Here is a 20,987-nt window from a genome sequence, read left to right as displayed (position 1 = left end):
CCATAATGATGGGAGTGGACCAGAAATTTGTGTCCATCTACCACCCCCAGAGAAATGAGGTTACCGAGAGAGCTAAAACAAGGGTTAGCTAAGGCATGCTACTCCACCAAGAAATCTTGGTTGGATTGTTTACCAATGGTGTTAATGAAAATGTGCAGCTATGTTAATAAAGACCTGGGGTGTACACCAAATTCAATTTTGACAGGATATCCATTAATGTTTCCGCACACAGACCCATGACTGACAGACATATAGACCTCACTCTAGCTGAAGGAGTACATGAAAGAGCTAAGTACTATTGTCAGATCTCTCCACTCTCACACTACGAAAGCTCAGGAGGAGGTACCAGGTGAGGACCCCGACTATCTGCCTGTGGAGGTTGGAGACGGGGTCAAAATCCAGGTCCACAAGAGAAAATGGAACCAACCAAGATGGATGGGGCCCATTCAAGGTAACCATGGCAACACCAACCACAGTCAGAGTTCAGGAAAGGTCTGACTGGCCCACCTGCCAGAAGGTGTTCACCCCACAGGAGATGATGGAGCCAGACACAGCCTAAAATAAGAGGCAGAAGCAGATGTGAGTCGAGACCAAAGACTTGAGAAAGATGAAGGGCAAGACCAAAGCCATGAAGAACCAACTGTTTTACATGATCAGCAAGTTTATGTTGAAAACCCTTGGGGGGTATAAGAGAGGGAAGACAACAACATGTGGTTGTTGGTGGTTGACTGTGTTGGCTCTATCCACACTACTTGTTTGTGTGGGTGATGCCGTACCTGTCAACACGTGGGTAAAGTTTGTTCGAGACTTAGGTAGAAAAGTGTCCCCAAACGGGACTGTGGTGTTAATGTTGTCTAAACCCAAATCCATGAGAGAGTTGTTTGGTTCAATGAGTAGACCAATGGCAGAGACAGATCAGGCCTGTGGAATGTTGTATTTTATGAGGAGGGCAAAATAAAAGCAGAGCCAGCGTAATGGTTCACTGGGAAATTTGGAAATGTTATGTTCCAGATTTGAATGGGTATCTTATCATTTGTAGTTCCTGTGTTGATAGGCTTTTGCTGTGTTTTGATTTTTTGTTGTCTTGGTAAATGGGCAGTGAAGAAGACCATGCCTGGTTTAACAGTATTGGCTTTACCTGCCTCATATGATGAACACTATGAATCCACTGGTGTTGACCCCAACTATGACCCTCTCGCTTGCCCAACTGACCCAGAGGATTATTACTATACTACCTATATGTGAATGGTTCCAGATGTCTAACGTTGATTTCTGTACATGGTTATATGAGACTAGGTAGTCTCAAAGGGGGGAATTTTGGGGGTTACCTTGGGAGTCAGGTGTGGGGCTACACCAATGCCATGATTACTGCATATATGTGATAACCTTTGTATGCTTGCAATGCGCAATGATGGAAAATTGAGATGTACTGCTTTAGTTCTGAGAATTGTCTGCACCTGCTGATAGTCACGCAGCCTCAAGGCGGAGATAGTAGAGTGAGAAACCACAGTCTAGACATGTCTTTCTCATTTGACATACTTTGTATCTAATCTCTGTCTGCAATTGCATTTTATTACTAAGGAGTTTTATACCAAGGTTCCTGTGTCTGTGTCATCTATCTGGAAGACTGATTGTTAAGGGAAACGTACATCACCCCATGCAAAGGACCACTCAACAGTTCCATTTACTGCGCAGTACTTTAATGCCACTACTGCAGACAGCCAATGCCTCTCAGTCTGGGACAGGAAAGAAAAATGATTGCTGAGGCCATCAACAGCAGCAGTATTTCCAATCAGATTTGTACATACCTTAACTGTTGGGTTGTTTGTCAAGTAAAGTGGCATAAAAAGTTATACTGTGGAAAATTATATTTAGTATACCAATTAAAAAGACAAACAAACAAAGGACATGTTGGATTTTTTGTTTGATCTGTGGAGTAGTTTGAAAGTGTGTACTTAATGAAGGTGGTGGAGAGTTTCAGTCTTCTATGCTGACTCCTGAAGTCCAGAAAGCACATCAGACTGAACAGGCAATCGAGGGCAACATTAATATAAAATACATGGATGGGGAAGCAGATGGTGAGGGGAAAGAAAGAGCAGTGTTTTAAATTACATTTACACCCAAGAAACCCATTTTTCTGCCCGTAGTTGAACTATAGTAGTTGAACTATAAACTAAATGCCATAAATTCTTCCTTAGAGGATTATTTGCCCCCCCCCCCACATTTTTATTATATCAGAAAGTCAAGTTATGAAAGTGATCTTTTCAACATCCTCAACTTTCAATCAATCAACTTACAAACTAACAAGCAAGAGGAGATAGTCTACTGCACTTTTTTTTTCTCATTTTTGCTACTATAAGTAAATAAATACATCAGGAACTACAAGCACCATAAACATCTGTTTGACTTCAAAGTAATGCATTCTGGGAACAGATGTTATTTTATCGAGCGTCTTCTCTGTTCTCTGAGGGCTTGTCAATGAGAAGAGAACACCAATTCCCATCATGCAAATTTACTTTTTCCCTCGAAATTGTCCCGTCTGCCGTATCACGAAATGGGAAAATGAGAGCTGAGAAACGAGTAACCAGGCAGATGAAATTGAACATAAGTTAACGTGCACATAGACACATTAAATATGGAACAGCACCGCAGTTGTATTACGACGGTTCGTTATGACATAGAAGTTGTACGGTGTTCTGTCTTTCTTCGTTTTTGTTGTTAGCTACATGGACGTTGAACTAGCTGGCTAACGTTAGCCACCTCCCTGTCGCGAGCAACGCCGGGGTGGATATCTTCGTTTAGGCTTCGGCTCATCACCGTACTGCAGTATGTTACAGTGGCTAAAAAGAGGGCCAGGGCTCGGTTATAGCATTTGAGCGTTACCGCTGTGCAAAAACAGCGTCGGTTCAAACCATTGGTCAAAAATGCACAACCCTTTGCAAGCTATAATTAATTCCATGTTCTATGCAAGTTAGCCAGCCAGCTTAGTCAGTAGTTAATATGATGGTGCAGTACAGAAATTAATTGCAAGTAACGTTTCACTGCCCGTGGTACAGTGCTGCCGTTGTATTCCCGAAAAGGTAAGAAAAGTTGTCCTCTTTTGCTAAGTAAGCAAAGTTTCTTGGTTAGGTTATCAAACAGTTAATCTCCAAGATATCTGTCCACTAGTTTCCAACTTGGGGATCATACAAGGCAGCATGGAGCGAGGAGACACCATGGAGCGAGGAGACACCATGGAGCGAGGAGACACCATGGAGCGAGCTGGCAGCATCCAACTGGACATCCCTGACTTCAGCAACTCTGTGCTGTCCCACCTGAACCAGCTGCGTATGCAGGGGCGGCTGTGCGACATTGTGGTGAACGTGCAGGGCCAGAGCTTCCGTGCTCACAAGGTGGTGCTGGCTGCCAGTTCCCCTTACTTCCGAGACCACATGTCGCTGAGCCAGATGAGCACCGTATCCCTGTCAGTCATCCGCAATCCCTCTGTGTTCGAGCAGCTCCTCTCCTTCTGCTACACCGGGAGGCTGTGCATGCAGCTGGCAGACATCATCAGCTACCTGACAGCTGCCAGCTTCCTGCAGATGCAGCACATCATCGACCGCTGCACCCAGATCCTGGAGGGCATCCATCTGAAGATCAGCCTGGCGGATGTAGAGGAGGAGCTAGGGGCCGGAGTGAGGCACAGGGGGGCTGGGAGCTTGGAGGCCAGAAGAGGAGGAGGGGGGTTAGGAACATCAGGGGGCTCGCGCTCCCTTAGCCCGCGCCACAGCAGCCCCAGGGTTCTGAGCCTTCGAGGAAGCAGTGCTGGAGGGGCCTTGGATATCCGGGAGGTGGGAAGCCCAGGGGGGGAGTCCATGAGCCCCCAGATGGTGGAGCACAGCGGGCTGGGCCCAGAGGGGCTGGCTAGGGGGGTGGTAGTGGGCAGCAGGCTGGGGAAGGAGCCCATACTACGCATCAATCGGGCTGGCCAGTGGTACGTGGAGGCCGAGTCAGAGAGAGGGAGTGGTGGTGAAGAGGGGGAGTCAGTGCGGGTGGTGGACGGGTTGAGGATAAAGACTGAGAGGTTGGAGGAGTGGATGGGGGCCGATACCCAGGAGGAAGGGAGCGGGGCGGAGGAGGGAGCAGCCATGATGATCGACACGTCCGGGCGCAGCTCATTGGTGCAGGAGGGTTTTGTCACGGGGGCCAAAAGCTCTCAGCCCTCCAGCAGCTTCAGTGAGACAGAGAGGTGGGTACAAGTTCCAGGAAAGCAGGCCCTTCATGGTTTCATCTATGCCTTTATATAACGGGAGAGTGTGCATGCAAGTTTTGAACTGCAGTCAAATTCAGTACAAAGTACCTCAGAAAAGCACTTTGGGTAATATTTAAAGTTGAGTGAAAATTCAATACAAAGTAGCCTACTATATGTATTACTAATGGAAGATGGAGTGCTAAGGTAAATGGCAAGGTGGAGCTACTCACCGAACTGAGGTTTATGGATCCAGTATCTCTATCCTGTTAGGTTTAGTCCTACTGGCAGTGTGGTGGTGATGGCCGAGAGACAGAGAGCCAAAAGTGAGTCACCCAGCAGAGCGGACAACCAGCGCCACACCAGCTCACAGGTATGTGTCACCCTCATCGACTGGTATTCTACCCTGGTGGTCAGCACTATGCATTCCCAAAGTCCACCATACATCGCTAGTCCTGTGGTTTGTTTGCCAGGGGGAGGAGCAGGCCGTGTTCGACATGGGTGGTTACGAGGAGTACCTGCGTGAGCAGGTGGGTGACCGCTGGTTCCGCTACAACCCTCGGCTCACCTGCATCTACTGCTGCAAGTCCTTCAACCAGAAGGGCAGCCTGGACCGCCACATGCGGCTGCACATGGGCATCACACCTTTCGTTTGTCGCATCTGCGGCAAGAAGTACACCCGCAAGGACCAGCTGGAGTACCACATTCGCAAGCACACAGGAAACAAGCCCTTCCATTGCCACGTCTGCGGCAAAAGCTTCCCCTTCCAGGCCATCCTCAACCAGCACTTCCGCAAGAACCACCCGGGCTGCGCCCCTCAGGAGGTGGCCCACAGTGCCTCCCCAGAGACCACCACCGTCTCCTCCCGGGGGGGCCAGAACGAGGAGGAGTCGCCCAGCCAGGAGGAGCCAGAGGGGGGTAGCAATGGAGGAGGGGCCTCTTTTGGAGAGGGTGCCCAGGCCTCAGTCTCCACCACTGGGCCTGATTAACTCAGTGGACCATGGAGGGAGATGGTTGGGGTATGGGAGAACAGGGTATTAGGTTTTTTTTTTGGGGGGGGGGGGGCAGGGGGGCAGGCAGGCAATTAAGCTGTCATTTTGTGCTCTCCTGCCAGGCGAAGGAAAAAATATATATCTTGAAGTTGCTTCAAAGGAAAGGATGAAAAGGGAGTAGGTGATTTCAGAGGGTTTCAAGTCCATCCAGGGTGTTATTTTTATAAGCATTTTTCAAATCCCTTCAACTAAACAGCAGGGACGGGAGTTCCAGAATGATGCAAAAGAGTAGTTTGATAGGGCACTTTGTATTATATAGTTATTTATAAGTGAAATGTCCGCTTTAAACCACATCTACCTTCATAACACAAACTGAACAGATAAATCGAACACAAGAAATGCCACACTCTAATAACTTCATACAACACTGAATGCCCGTAGTTTTTATTTGACTGTCTATTTTCCCATGTTACAGTTTTATACTTTTGTATTACCGGTTTACAGGTTCAGAATGCAGAAACATAACAGGCTGAACTGGTCACAGTTTGGTCATATTGTATTAATATTGCCAAAACACTGTGCCAGTATAATAACTACATACATACATACTCCATTTTTTTCCTTTTGCCTTGAGACAATCTTGAGCAGTTGGGGGTCAATGATAGATAATCAGACTCTTCATATATGCTCATTTTAAGTGCCAGAATGGCTTTAAAAAAATGCAATTGCACATGAATAGTAGACATGGCCCAGTGAACAAAAAAACTTAATTTGGTAGTAATAAGTGCAATGATGAAAATAACACAACCTTCTTGACAGATGTCAAGAAGACCGAAGGGTCAACATGGCTAAATGCTTTCGAAAGTGTAACATTATTTAATCAGTACAACAATTTTACAGATGTATTGTGAAAGAGGACTCTTGATCCATCGGTAATTTGCCGGTTAAAACCTCATATCTCTACATTCTTCAACTAGCTGCTGAATGCATACTTATATACAGGAATGCAAAACACAGGAAACTCAATGGTCTTCAACCTCCGATAAGCTACAATAAAACTCAGTTACCTCTCACACATCACTACGCAATACAGGTCTGCTCCAAGCAGATTGGTCGATACACTCAGCAGAATTTACCGTATGTAATTGTTTTCTCATTTTTATATGTTGTGGTTAACGTTAACTACTTTTTTAATGATTTTTTTTTAAGTGACAAGATTTTTTCCCCCGCATAGATCTCATGTCTTTCGGAACATTTTTGTATCTAGCTCTGACAATGTATCTGGAGGACGTAGAGACGAGACGAGATTGTAATGGGGGACACTCGTATCCCTATCGGGGGAGTCCTAAGGAGGAGCAGGATGGGAGACTAATAAGACCTTGCGGCTGTACTGTAGTACCACCCAAGAGAAAGCAGGAGGTCACTGACTGCCACGGATGGCCTGTCACCAGAGGATAGACACGCAGCCTGCGTGCTTGCTACAGTAGAATGTGCTCCTTTGGCAATCCGTAAGAGGCATCCTGGCAACCAATGGAATTGAGAGGATAAGCCAAGGAACTTACCCCCCCCCCCCCCCCCCCCTCGCATGGAGGCCAACATTACTATGCCAAGCACTTAAAGGAGGGGTTTGAAAGGATAGCATTTAAAAATTATGTAAAAGGTATATATCGCATATGCATATTTAAACACATTTGTTGCTATATAAGAGTAAAGAGAACCTAAACTTGCTATGATTTTGAACGCAGATATAATGGTAGCATAGTGGATTGGCTGTTCTCCCCCCCCCCCCCCCCTTTTTGTTTTACAGAGCTGTGAATCATTTGTGGTTGTGACAGGAGTTTTTATGAATGGGTGTATGCAAGTGAAAAACAGCTACTGATTTGTCCACTGGTTATTTCTTATCCGGATTGAGAATGCATTACACATCACCACAGTACACCTCAGTCTAGATTCGTCAGACAAAAACAGGTCAACATTTGTTACAACAAATATCAGGTATTTTTGTTTACTGTTTTTAAGTTTACTCTCTTTGTAAGTTACGTTTAATATTATGGAGTTTAAAAAAAACATGCTTGGGCTAACTGCAGTGATATCTTACAGCAAGCTTTATTTAGCAAGTGTGCAAAGCTTAAATATACATGTTTTAATAAAATGAATAAAATATTTTATTGTGTAAATGAAAATGCCATTATGGCAGTAGCAATGCAGCTATTATCTTACGTCGAAACTAGGGATGCACAAATGTGGAAATTAAACCGGTTGCTTAGGGCCCAAGCTGTTAGAGTTTTTAGGAACTCTGTTGGGGTCTCAACTTACAGTTTTGAAATTTAGTTGAGCATCACCAGTTTTTTCGCTTATGTCAGTCAATTATTGAGCATGCACGAAGGGCACATGCCCAGGGGCCTCCCATTGATTTTGCCAGTCACTCTCCCTCAGATATCATATTAAGTCATGGCAAAGTCTGTAGAATTGCAGGAAATATGATGTAAAAAGGAAGAAGGAAATCTCCACCCGATGGCAAAATGAGTGGAATAGCGTTGAAATTAAATAAAATCGCAGTCTTCTCTCTGCACCATGGCAAAATGTGTAGAATTGTAGCAAACCTGCTTTAAAACTGCAATATTTTCTCTGCGCCCAATGGCAAAAACAAAAATGTATTGCAGGAAATTCACTCAAAACATATATTTTTTTCTCTACGCCATCAAGATGGGTCCACTAAAATATTTTTCTCCTGTGAGGTGGGGGGGGGGGGGCCTCCCAACAAAATGTTGCTTAAGGCCCCCAAAAGGCTAGGGGGGAAATCTTGGTCAGTAACCAATATATTTTTTGTCCATGATGACTGATATAATTTCTGTATCAGCTATCATGGGAAAAATGGTATTACAGAAATTGTGTCAACAACTAGCTATTTATCAAAAGGCCTTTTTCATAATTGATAAAAGACCATTTTTTGTAAAGGTCCAATATAGTTTCACCTAGAGAACACCAATCCCCGGGTGTTGGGAGTTGTACAAGGTGAACAGTGCACCCTGTCATTTTATTTTAGCTCAGATTTAACACCATATAATATTGGTACAGAATATTGTTTTTTTCAGCCATATTTGTTCTACACTGATGTGAAGTCAGATATGTTTCAATTAGGGATGCATGATATGAGTATTTTAATACTCAATATTATGCTTGCAGCATGAAGATTCTTAACAATGAGATGGCTTCAGCTAACATTTTTTTTTTAAATGTGTCACGCTCACAGATCATGCCTCTAAGCCAGCGGTCACCAACCTTGGTCCTGGAGAGCTACAAGGTGTGCCGACTTCGAATTAAAACATTCCAGTGCGTACATAGCATTCCAAAGTAGAACTAAAGCGGAATCATTTGAATTGACAGTTGATTTTCAGATGCATTAGATTTCAATCATCTTAGAGATTACATTACATTTACAAACCTTGATGCCGGAAAACCTGGAATCCAGATAGGAAAGTGTTCCTGCATTATGTGTTAAAAAAAACGATATGATTTTTAAACAATTACTATATGAAAAAATAACAAAACTCAATGTTTGGTTTTCCAAGATTTTTCCCCCAGCAGGTACCAGGTTTGCCGGATTTCAATTTAGTTTGAATAGTACTCCCAGGCCTTTTTGGGGATTCGACCAAGATTGATTGTCATGCTGTTTTCTTTGTCTATTGCTTATAATTCAAATGGCTTTTGTTACTTTTTTAATAAGCTTTAACTGTGCAGAGGACATGTGTATTTGCAGTGTAAATATGATTATTGAACCCTTGTATATGTATAGTTACTGCTGAATGTGGATCAATGACAGGAACAAGCCATCTCGTGTAGCCTCTCCAGTTTCAGCAAACAGATCTATGTCGTCTCCACTTACCTCGGTATGTCGTGTGAAGATTCTTACTAAGCTAGTGCGAGGGTGTCAATAATGCATATATAGTTGATTTAAGTACTGCTCTGGAAAGTTCTGTTTTGACCCATCTATCCAACTGTGAAAAACAACATCTAGCTAAAAATGTTAAGATGTCAAAATCAGGAATCCAAACATTTCAGTTACTTGAATGAATTGTCAAGCTGAGGCCCTACATCAATGCATGCCATCTTTGTCATAGGTTTTCAATGCCAAACTTGGGAAAGTTTCTTTATCAATATATTTGCTCCAAAACATGCCAAATAATGTTATTAGGTGACATTTAATATATTCTACATTTTGTGCTATTATGTCTTGGTCTTGCTGATCCATTGTCTTGATTCATTGTTTTTTTTTTTTTTTTTTTTTACAATTGTCTTGTGTGAAATGTCTATACACAAATGCATACATGCAGTATATCCAATATGATTTTGACTGCAAAATGCTTACTCCAACTAATTATTAGGCTATGTAATTAATTGGCAAAAATATTTAATACTTAAGGCAAAATATTATTTGACGTAAAAAATATATTCATAAACAAAGAATATCTCAAAGGAAATGGAATATATTAAATTACAATATTTTACATTTTCACTGTCAAGAAATGTACAAAACCAGCTGTGGTCTTGCAAGATCTTGCAGGTTATATGTGAAGTTCCCTTTTTATTTTATTTTTTGCATGGTCCTGTTCCTGAAAAAGAAAAATGTCTTGATTATACTGTAAAGGGCAATGCTTTGGGTTGGTGGTATGAAGGGGGTTTGGTTTATCGCTTGGGGTCATTTGCAAGGCCAAAGGTTGATTTGTTAATTGCTTTTGATAATGTGAAAAAGGGTTACTTCACAATAACCACTATATCATTTTCATTATTAAAGTACATTCTCTTCAAAGGAAATAAAGCACTTTAAGTGTTACTGTGATTGGCTGGTTTTATTTTTAGTAAGGTCAGATTTAGCCGTTTGCGTACATGTGACAGGATGAGTACATGTGTGAATGGATGTGTACCTATGTAGAGGTCGACTGAATATGATTTTTCAATGCCGATACCGATTATTGGAAGACAAAAAAAGCCGATACCGATTAATCGGACGATTTTAAAAATGTATTTGTAATAATGACAATTACAACAATACTGAATGAACACTTATTTTAACTTAAAATAATACATCAATAAAATAAAAAAAAAAAAGGCTAAAGCCTCAAATAAATAATGAAACATGTTCAATTTGGTTTAAATAATGCAAAAACAAAGTGTTGGAGAAGAAAGTAAAAGTGCAATATGTGCCATGTAAGAAAGCTAAGGTTTAAGTTCCTTGCTCAGATCATGAGATCATATGAAAGCTGGTGGTTCCTTTTAACATGAGTCTTCAATATTCCCAGGTAAGAAGTTTCAGGTTGCAGTTATTATAGGAATTATAGGACAATTTCTCTCTATACCATTTGTATTTCATATACCTTTGACTATTGGATGTTCTTATAGGCACTTTAGTATTGCCAGTGTAACAGTATAGCTTCCGTCCCTCTCCTCGCTCCTACCTGGGCTCGAACCAGGAACACATCGACAACAGCCACCCTCGAAGCAGCGTTACCCATGCAGAGCAAGGGGAACAACTACTCCAAGTCTCAGAGCGAGTGACGTTAGAAACGCTATTAGCGCGCACCCCGCTAACTTGCTAGCCATTTCACATCACATTGTTACACCAGCCTAATCTCGGGAGTTGATAGGCTTGAATTCATAAAAAGCAGAGCTGCTGGCAAAATGCACGAAAGTGCTGTTTGAATGAATGCTTATGAGCCTGGTGCCCACCATCGCTCAGTCAGACTGATTACGTAAGATTCTGGCAAATTAGTTCGTAATGAGTCAGGCGGCCTAAACTTTTGCATATACCCTGACTGCGTGCAATGAACGCAAGTGAAGTGACACAATTTCACCTGGTTAATATCGCCTGCTAACCTAGATTTCTTTTAGCTAAATATGCAGGTTAAAAATATATACTTCTGTGTATTGATTTTAAGAAAGGCATTGGTGTTTATGGTTAGGTACACGTTAGAGGAACGACAGTCCTTTTTCGCGAATGCGCACTGCATCGATTATATGCAACGCAGGACACGCTAGAAAAACTAGTAATATCATTAACCATGTGTAGTTATAACTAGTGATTATGAATGATTAAGTTTAATGCTAGCTAGCAACTTACCTTGGCTTCTTACTACATTCGCGTAACAGGCGGGCTCCTCGTGAGGCAGGTGGTTAGAGCTTTAGACTAGTTAACCGTAAGGTTGCAAGATTGAATCCCTGTGCTGACAAGGTAAAAATCTGTCGTTCTGTCCCTAAACAAGGCAGTTAACCCACCGTTCCTAGGCCATCATTGAAAATAAGAATGTGTTCTTAACTGACTTGCCTAGTTAAATAAAGGTGTAAAGAAAGAAATTTGCGTCCAAAATGACCGATTTCCGATTGTTATGAAAACTTGAAATCGTCCCTAATTAATCGGCCATTCCGATTAATCGGTCGACCTCTACCTGTATGTATACCTTTTGAGTGTTTGTTTAAAAGTGTCATTTTAAGGATGGTCCTTTCACCAATCTACAGATACTTAATCAATTACTAATTTAACAGATTTACATAAAAAAGTACTCACTCTTAAAAAAAAAGTGGTCCACTGTCCATCCGATTTGGTTTATTTTACATTGATACAGAGATCAGAAATGGGCTGTTACATGACATGAATGACAAATCCGAGGTTGGTGTGTGTGTGATCAGGGGTCACAGGGGTCAGCCACCCGGCCGGTGAACACCATGGTGTTGATGGTGGACTCTCGGATGAGCAGGAGGAAGGGCCGGTTGGCCATAAACACCTCCTGGTTTAAGTTGATGGAGCGGCCGATGGCCACCACAGCTGTGGCAGCAACCACCTCACTGCCTTCCTCATTCACCTGCAACATTTGTTTATTTGTTAAAAATAGTTTTGAAAGTTTATGATCATTGATTTAATGAAGTTAAACAACTATATTTTATGCTTGTTAATTGTTCAATTAGGCCTAGTGCCCCACCTGATGCACATTTGATCTGTTAGCAAGTCATTTTTTCCCCAGCTACTTTAAGTGATGATCCTAATGGATTTCATATTATTCTTATGGATCCTGTACATACCTCTATGAATGCTTTATGGAATGCATCTGAAATGTACAGATTATTTGCCTCGTCTTCCAGGATGCCTGAGAGGCTGGCGTCCCTGGGGCTGAAGAGGTCCTCGAGCCCCATGGCCTGAAGTTGCTCCTTCAGACTGAAGCTGTCTTCGATGCGGAAGCGTGGCAGATGCACCGACACCGCGGTCTCCCTCATGTTATCCAGCCAGCCAGTCAGCTTCTTCAAGTCCAGGTTCTCCTCCACCTTACAACAACAGCAGATGTTCAGTGTGATTGGTGGTATGGAGGATGAGTTGAAATTATCTAAATGTGTCATGAATAGCAAATTACTAAAACATGAATAACCTTGGGAGTACAATATAATTGTCAGTGAACCGTGTAACTGACGACAGTAGGCACCCAGGACCCACCTCAGACAAGGGTGTTCCTTTCAGTGGTAGGATCAGCACCATGGTGATGCCCTCTCCACGGTACGGCAGCTCCAGCAGCTGCACCTTATCTTCAGTGAACCTGCCGTAGCGAAACTTGGTCTCCTGGTACATCATGGACACTGGGCATGTCTTGGACTTACTCACGTAGAAGTCGGCCTTGAAGACTTTGTCTTTGTCGAATTGGCTTTTCCACTGACCCTGGGAGACAGCAAAAAATAAGGCGACAGTTGAATGAAAGGCAATGGGTTCCTGGGTGGTGGCCAAAATTAGACTTGTTTTGGCCTGTCCATCCATAGGCAGTGCAGGACACAAAATGTGTGAGAAAAATATACTCAACACACCTTGAAATAGATGGTGTTGACCAGGACCAGCACAGTGTTGGAGTTCAGTGATCCCTCCGGCAAAGTGTTCTGAATCCTTTTTTCCGTCTTGTTTGAGATCCAATCGTTGATGGTCACCCGGGACAGCTCTGGCTTTTCCTAAAAGACCCATGTTCACAGAATTGCACTTCTACCATGTCACATGCCTTGAACTACTTTGGTAACTCTGGAATTGAATTACTCAACACTTTGCAGTAACTTCAGATAAATAACATACCTCAGTACATCTAATTCAGTTGTTCCCACCTCTGGTCCTTGACTACCCCCAACAGTACACATTTTTATTGTACCTCTGGACATGCACACCTGATTCAACTTGTCAACTAATCATCAGGCCCTCAATGAGTTGAATCAGATTTGTCTGAGACAACAACAACAATGTGTGTTGTTGGGGGTGCTCGAGGACTGGAGTTAGGAACAACTTCTCTAATTGATTACTTAACTCTGGTCCATAATAGTAACAAGTGACTTAATTAACTCTTGTACACACAGTAATTGTTATTAAAGAGTGCATAATAACACATGCAATTTGTGATGTGTGAAAAGGCCAAATTAAGCAGTAGGCTATGAAAAATGCAAGAGGGAATGACCTTGAAATTGAGTGGCATGAGTTTGGCGCCATACACCAGCTCACTGATATTCTGGTAATTCTCACTGAATGCCAGAGACTTTTCTCCGAAAAGACGGTTGGCTGAGATCAGCTCTGTCGTCTTGTCTTTCTTGCGGTACAGGCGACAGTTTAGCTTGGCGAAGAAGAAATGCACTTGGTCCGACGTCTTCTCTTTGATCGTGTCAAACTCAAACACCTGAATTGAGATTGAGACAGAGGTCAGACATTGGGAGGCCTGAGCTGTTATTGGTTGTGGCTATAAATAAATAAATAAAAATCACTGAAGAAGAGCAAGACAGACTGAGTCAACATATTAACTGACATCAAACCCACATTTCTAAGTTCCTCCTGCCTAATGTGTATGAAACAAATGCTGAGTGGGTCATGCATGTAGTTGTAAATGTATAGTAACAGTCTCAATCTTGATGGTTTTATACACAGAGTGTAGAAACACTTGCTCTTTCCATGACATAGACTGACCAGGTGAAAGCTATGATCCCTTATTGAGGTCACTTGTTAAATCCACTTCAATCAGTGAAGGGAGGAGACTTTTTAAGCCCTGAGACATGGATTGTATGTGTGCCATTCAGAGGCTGAATGGGCAAGACAAAATATTTAAGTGCCTTTGAACGGGGTATGGCAGTAGGTGCTGGGCACACAGGTTTGAGTGTGTCAAGAACTGCAACACTGCTGGGTTTTTCACACAACAGTTTCCCGTTTGTATTATGAATGGTCGACCACTCAAAGCACATCCAGCCAAAAGGGGGTGCAACAAAATATTAGGAAGGTGTTCTTAATGTTTCGTACACTATATTTTGGCCTTTTAATGCGGGTTACCAAGACCATTTAAAGAGCGACTGCCCCTAAAAACCAACACATTTATTCACATTTATTCTAGTGTCCACAAAGTAGAATTTTGTCATAAAGTCGGTCTAGTCCAACACAGAGTTGCGAGATGATAGGAAAAATCGTTGTCATGGAATGAAGGGTACCTTAACAGTTTTCCTTGGGTTGGGTTTATTTCAATCCCGCCCACAGCTGGAAGCACCCAAATAATCATCCATTTGGAGTGCAGCTGCACACGACCCGATCGTAATGCCCATGGTAAATTTGTACACAATATTTTAAAAGGTCAATAGCTCCAAATTTCAATGACTTACAAACCTCAAATCAACTATATATATTGTCAAAATTCATATACAAATATTGAAAGTATTTAATGAGACAAATAAAAGATGTGCAACATGAAAATATTGTCCCATTTACATTGTGTAATTTATTGATGGTCCCTAACTAGCCCCAGAGATGGGTTTGACATCGGATAGCCTATTTTTCCACGGTCTCACACCAGCCGGCTGAAGCTAATTGGCTAGCACTACCTAGCCTAGGCAACGTCAAGACACTAGACCTGGTTCGACTATTTCAAGTTATCTAAAAGGGTGAGTGAGTGTAGTGTTTTGGCAGAAGTGAATGTACAAAAGCTTGCCACGTGAGAACACACGAGACACCAACATTTCGCTTCAGACCTCTTACGTTCATAATCTGTTTGAGCGTGTTGTTGCAGGCGCCTAGTTTGGTCATGGCGAAGGCTGTGGATATGCTGATAGGGGACATGAAGATGTTGGCCTCGCTGGGTTTACCCTGGGATAGCTGCTTGAACAGGGACAAGGCGAAGCGACTGTTCGCCTTGGACAGCTCCCACACCCGGGGATTGGTGTTCTCAGGGACTTTCTCTGGTTTAGCATCCGCTGTCAAGGCTTCATCCTCGGGGCTGCGGTAGACACACTTGGGCTCCAGGGGCACGTCTTTGGGCTTGACATGGCAGAAGTCTTTGAACGCCTGGGAGGTTGATAGCAAGGCGAGGAGCAGTCCCAGAATCCACACAAACTCGGACAACCTCATCCTGAGGGGGAGAGAGGGGTCTGGGTCAGGTTATATGAGGTTTATTCAATCCCTTTGGTCATTGGTCACAGGCTAATTTAGATTTGGGAAACCAGCTGTCTCTGGCCAACTGATGGCATGTAAGGATCAATGAAGCACCGGGGGAAGGGGAAACTAGCAGACACTGCAGCTCACAAGGACTAGCGTTGGTATAGGCTGCAGTATGGTACTGTATACACACACATCTATTGTTTTAAGCTACCTTGAAATACTGGTACAAACCAGAGGAGGCTCCTTCAGGGAGGAGAGGGATGTCCTCCTTTTTTTAGGATGTCCTACATTAAGCCAAACCATTGGCTTAACTAGAACATATTCAAAATAACTTTCAACCTATCTCCCTTACTTTTTTAAGTCACCAGATGCCACTACAGCACACATTCTAACCAACATAACACCACTCAAAGTAACTTCCAAAGTTCAACTGTCTCTTTGCCTAGTGGGAGGCCATTGTAATGTAGGGAAACACAAAAAATAACAAAGCACACACCGGGGCTATCTCAATGGGGAAATTAATCATGATATTTGAATAAAGCTTAGGGTATGTTATCACCTTATTAGAAGCACCTTTTTTTCTTTAAAGTAGTTAGTCGTTTTATTCAGCAGCTGAAAAAAACAACAACAAAAAAAACATTGGATGCAAGTAAAACCTCTACTTTAATGGAATTCATAACTCAAGAGTGGCCATCTATGTACAGTGGGGTCCAAAATGATTGACACCCTTGATTAATATAAGCAATAAAATACTTAGCTATATTGTATGCTAACAGTTTTGAAATGGTATTATTTTATACTAATACTGTACATGCTAAGTTCTTGTTATTGGTAATCTGTATCTTTCTCACTCATTATTCATGATTCATTCAGGATGATACTTAATCATGGTAGCATCCACATTTTTATAAACATATTCTATTCTTATTCACAATTAAAGTGACTGCAAAATGAAAATACATTATTTACCATTCATTTCTTTTGGGCACAAAATAATCAGAAACACAACCAAAATGAACTGCAAATGCATCCAACAAGTTTGTAGAGTCACAAGCTTGATGTAGTCATTGCGTGCTAGGAATATGGGACCAAATACAAAACCTTTGACTACTTAATATGAACCTTTAGGGGTGTCAATTTTGACCCCTAGCTTTTATAGAAAGAAAAGTATTACTTGTGACACACAATCTTTCCCGGCGCAATTGTATCAGTATAAAATAATTTGCCAATTATTTTAGGATAGAACATAGCTCAATATTTGAATGATGTAATACAGCCATTATTGATCATCTTTATCAAGGGTGTCAAGAACTTTGAATCCCATTGGATATGAAAGGGATTAAAATAGCAACTAGGAACAACATAATGCTAAAAGAAAATATTATGTTTTAAGTTCGAAGACTTACAGAAGCTTTGAATTTACCCGTCTGTTTATTCAGCGAGCCATTGACAAATACCTGTTGCTAAATACGTGCCTTCTTTGAACATAGCATCGCCTCTTTCAACCAAACTAAACCCTATGTAACAATATTATGAATTGACAATGCCTTACCTGAGGTATATTTTCCTTGTAAATGACTGTGTGTGTGGAACCTAAGTATCGGCTGCGAGTTGAACTCATGAGTCCCTCATAGGGGTCAGTGTCCTGTAGCGCAAGTGGGGGGCTGGAGAAAGGAAGATTTACTCAGCTCAAACTTTGAAGTTTTGACTTTGAAGTATTGATCGATTCAGTTGAGTTGGTCCCACATGTTGATTGATCCAATGTTATAAACAAATACCATTAAAGATGTGTTTAGATGAAATAATGCATCATGCCAATACACAGAGAATGGTCACAGTGAAGAATAAATAAGTACAGCCTCATTTGTACAATTGTACAGAAATACAACATACATGGTGCAATATTGATAATGAGAAGGATTTTTATTTATTTATTTCACCTTCATTTAACCAGGTAGGCCAGTTGAGAACGAGTTCTCATTTACAACTGCGACCTGGCCAAGAAAAAGCAAAGCAGTGCGATAAAAAACAACACAGTTACACATGGAATAAACAAAAGTACAGTCAATAACACAATAGAAAAATCTATATACAGCGTGTGCAAATGGAGTAAGGAGGTAAGGCAATAAATAGGCCAATAGTAGCGAAGTAATTACAATTTAGCAAATTAACACCGGGGTGATAAGATGTGCAGATGATGATGTGCAAGAAGAAATACTGGTGTGCAAAAAAAGTTAATAAAACAATATGGGGATGAGGTAGGTAGTTGGATGGGCTATTTACAGATGGGCTGTGTACAGCTGCAGCGATCGGTAAGCTGCTCAGATAGCTGATGCTTAAAGTTTGTACATCTAAGAGAAAGATGTTGCTCTACATCACATTAACAGCTGTCTGTGTTGTCATTTTTAGATCAGCTTTAATATTGCAGATTGTAGCTTCCATCGATGTAATTGTCTGCATCATTTCCAATCTCCCATTAAAAGCATTGTAAATATACAGTACCAGTCAAAAGTTTGGACACCTACTCATTCAAGGGTTTTTCTTTATTTTTACTATTTTCTACATTGCAGAATAATAGCAAACATATCAAAACTATGAAATAACACATATGGAATCATGTAGTAACCAAAAAGTGTTAAACAAATGAAAATATATTTTAGATTCTTCAAAGTAGCCACCCTTTGCCTCGATGACAGCTTTGCACACTCTTGGCATTCTCTCAACCAGCTTCACCTGGAATGCTTTTCCAACAGTCTTGAAGGATTTTCCACATATGCTGAGCACTTGTTGGCTGCTTTTCCTTCACTCTGCGGTCTGACTCATCCCAAACCATCTTAATTTGGTTGAGGTCGGGGGATTGTGGAGGCCAGGTCATCTGATGCAGCACTCCATCACTCTCCTTCTTGGTAAAATAGCCCTTACACAGCCTGGAGATGTGTTGGGTCATTGTCCCGTTGAAAAACAAATGATAGTCCCACTAAGCCCAAACAAGATGGCTTGGTGTATCGCTGTAGAATTCTGTTGTAGCCATGCTGGTTAAGTGTACCTTGAATTCTAAATAAATCACTGAGTGTGTCACTAGCAAAGCACCCCCACACCATAACACCTCCTCCATGCTTTACGATGGGAAATACACAGGCGGAGATAATCCATTCACCCACACCGCGTCTCACAAAGACACGGCGGTTGGATCCAAAAATCTCAAATTTGGACACCAGACCAAATGACAAATTTTCAGCGGTCTAATGTCCATTGCTCGTGTTTCTTGGCCCAAGCAAGTCTCTTCTTATTATTGGTGTATTTTAGTAGTGGCTTCTTTGCAGCAAATTGACCATGAAGGCCTGATTCACACAGTCTCCTCTGAACAGTTGATGTTGAGATGTGTCTGTTAAAATCTGTGTAGCATTTATTTGGGCTGCAATTTCTGAGGCTGGTAACTCTACTGAACTTATCTTCTGCAGCAGAGGTAACTCTGGGTCTTCCATTCCAGTAGCGGTCCTCATGAGAGTCAGTTTCATCATAGCGCTTGATGTTTTTTGTGACTGCAATTGAAGAACCTTTCAAAGTTCTTGAAATGTTCCATATTGACTGACCTACATGTCTTAAAGTATTGATGGCCTGTCATTTCTCTTTGCTTATTTGAGCTGTTCTTGCCATAATATGGACTTGGTCTTTCACCAAATAGGGCTTACCTCTAACTTGTCACAACTCAACTGATTGGCCCAAACGCATCAAGAAGGAAATACATTCCACAAATTAACTTTTAAGAAGGCACACCTGTTAATTGAAATGCATTCCAAGTGACTACCTCTTGAAGCTGGTTGAGAGAATGCCAAGATTGCCTTGATGACCGCTTTGCACAAGGAATCTCAAATATAAATTATATTTTGATTTTAACACTTTTTTGGTTACTACATGATTCCATATGTGTTATTTTGATGTCTTCATTATTCTGCAATGTAGAAAATAGTAAAAATAAAGAAAACCCCTGGAATAAGTAGGTGTTCTTAAACTGTTGACCGGTAGTGTATGTAAACAAGATGTTTTTACATTTTAATACATTTGCAAAAATTTCTAAAAACCTGTTTTCGCTTTCATTATGGGGTATTGTGTGTAGACTGATGATGTTTTATTTAATCAATTTTAGAGTAAGGCTGTAACGTAACAAAATGTGGAAAAAGGGGTCTGTATACTTTCCCGAATGCACTATATATACATTTTACGGACACAATGTATTCTACAATAGTTGTCTTTCCTTATTTTATTTTTTTCATCCTTCAACTACCCTCAACCCCTCCCATCTAGTTGCAAGACAAAGTATGTGAACCCTTTGGAATTACCTGGATTTCTGCATAAATTGGTCATAAAATTTGATCTGATCTTCATGTAAGTCAAAACAATAGACAGTCTGCTTAAACTAATAACACACACAATTATACGTTTTCATGTCTTCATTGAACACACTGTGTAAATATTCACAGTGCAGGGTGGGGAAAGTATGTGAACCCTTGGATGTAATAACTGGTTGACCCTCCTTTGGCAGCAATAACCTCAACCAAACATTTTATGTAGTTGCGGATCAGAACTGCACAATGGTCAGGAGGAATTTTGGACCATTCCCCTTTACAAAACTGTTTCAGTTCAGCAATATTCTTGGAATGTCTGGTGTGAACCACTCTCGAGGTCATGTCATAGCATCTCAATCGGATTGAGGCCAGGACTCTTGACTGGGCAGCTTTAACCAACACCTCCAATCTCGTCTCATTGATTGGACTCCAGGTTAGCTGACTCCAATAAGCTTTTGGAGAAGTGATTAGCCTCGGGGTTCACATCATTTTTCCAACCTACATTGTGAATGTTTAAATGCATAATCAACATAGACAAGAAAAATACAATAATGTGTGTTATTAGTTCAAGCAGACTTGTGTTTGTCTTTTGCTGTGACTTAGATGAAGATCCGATCACATTTTATTACTAATTTATGCAGAAATCCAGGTAATTCTCTGAAGACTGTACAGTTTCTATTTGACATTTTTTTTAACTGTGCTGTTTCACAAAAGTTCTGAACCTACTGTATATACATTTTACAGACACAGTACATTTGCCATTAGTTATCTTGTTGTTTTTAGTCCCACCCTTCAGCTCCACTCAACCCGTCTTATCTCTTAGCACCATCCAGTTTTGATTTCCATTTGCCATATTTTTCAGCTGTGATGTTTCACAAAAATTCTGAACCTTTCTATTCTCATACTTTCTACAGATTGTCAATTAAAGATACATTTTTTTTTGCTAAAATATTAGATTATTGATCGATTGACTATTACTTTTCAAATCACCCAGCACT

At 41.4% G+C, this 20,987-nt stretch overlaps 2 protein-coding genes across 3 annotated transcripts; one reads left to right on the top strand and one right to left on the bottom strand.

The window, feature by feature from the left end:
- Nucleotides 1–2,456: 2,456 nt before the first annotated feature.
- LOC110522975 (zinc finger and BTB domain-containing protein 37) lies at nucleotides 2,457–10,060 on the top strand. Its single transcript, XM_036977916.1, has 4 exons — nucleotides 2,457–3,080; nucleotides 3,169–4,228; nucleotides 4,502–4,601; nucleotides 4,702–10,060. The coding sequence occupies exons 2-4, from the start codon at nucleotides 3,198–3,200 to the stop codon at nucleotides 5,215–5,217; spliced, it is 1,647 nt and encodes a 548-aa protein (XP_036833811.1). The 5' UTR covers nucleotides 2,457–3,080; nucleotides 3,169–3,197; the 3' UTR covers nucleotides 5,218–10,060.
- A 1,739-nt stretch (nucleotides 10,061–11,799) lies between these two features.
- serpinc1 (serpin peptidase inhibitor, clade C (antithrombin), member 1) lies at nucleotides 11,800–17,338 on the bottom strand. 2 transcript variants are annotated; one of them, XM_021603437.2, is made up of 8 exons: nucleotides 17,196–17,338; nucleotides 16,203–16,255; nucleotides 15,245–15,614; nucleotides 13,692–13,907; nucleotides 13,063–13,200; nucleotides 12,701–12,919; nucleotides 12,295–12,534; nucleotides 11,800–12,077 (listed from the first exon to the last, which is right to left on the bottom strand). In XM_021603437.2, the coding sequence occupies exons 1-8, from the start codon at nucleotides 17,262–17,264 to the stop codon at nucleotides 11,901–11,903; spliced, it is 1,482 nt and encodes a 493-aa protein (XP_021459112.1). In that variant the 5' UTR covers nucleotides 17,265–17,338; the 3' UTR covers nucleotides 11,800–11,900. The 2 variants fall into 2 exon arrangements, with proteins under 2 accessions (XP_021459112.1, XP_021459113.1); XM_021603438.2 differs by lacking the exon at nucleotides 16,203–16,255 and having other exon boundaries at nucleotides 17,196–17,319.
- Between the last annotated feature and the right edge of the window lie 3,649 nt (nucleotides 17,339–20,987).

This window comes from Oncorhynchus mykiss, chromosome 5 (genome assembly GCF_013265735.2).
Source record: "Oncorhynchus mykiss isolate Arlee chromosome 5, USDA_OmykA_1.1, whole genome shotgun sequence".
NCBI classification, from domain to species: domain Eukaryota; kingdom Metazoa; phylum Chordata; class Actinopteri; order Salmoniformes; family Salmonidae; genus Oncorhynchus; species Oncorhynchus mykiss.
This window is presented reverse-complemented; position numbering and strand designations above follow the sequence as displayed.

Coding starts and splice junctions, on each gene's coding strand:
- serpinc1 (XM_021603437.2), bottom strand. CDS start 17,264: ATGAGTTCAACTCGCAGCCGATACTTAGGTTCCACACACACAGTCATT. Junction 13,201..13,691: donor TCATGCCACTCAATTTCAAG/GTCATTCCCTCT, acceptor TGGGTCTTTTAG/GAAAAGCCAGAGCTGTCCCG. Junction 12,920..13,062: donor TCAACACCATCTATTTCAAG/GTGTGTTGAGTA, acceptor GCTGTCTCCCAG/GGTCAGTGGAAAAGCCAATT.
- LOC110522975 (XM_036977916.1), top strand. CDS start 3,198: ATGGAGCGAGGAGACACCATGGAGCGAGGAGACACCATGGAGCGAGGA. Junction 4,229..4,501: donor AGCTTCAGTGAGACAGAGAG/GTGGGTACAAGT, acceptor CTATCCTGTTAG/GTTTAGTCCTACTGGCAGTG. Junction 4,602..4,701: donor AGCGCCACACCAGCTCACAG/GTATGTGTCACC, acceptor TTTGTTTGCCAG/GGGGAGGAGCAGGCCGTGTT.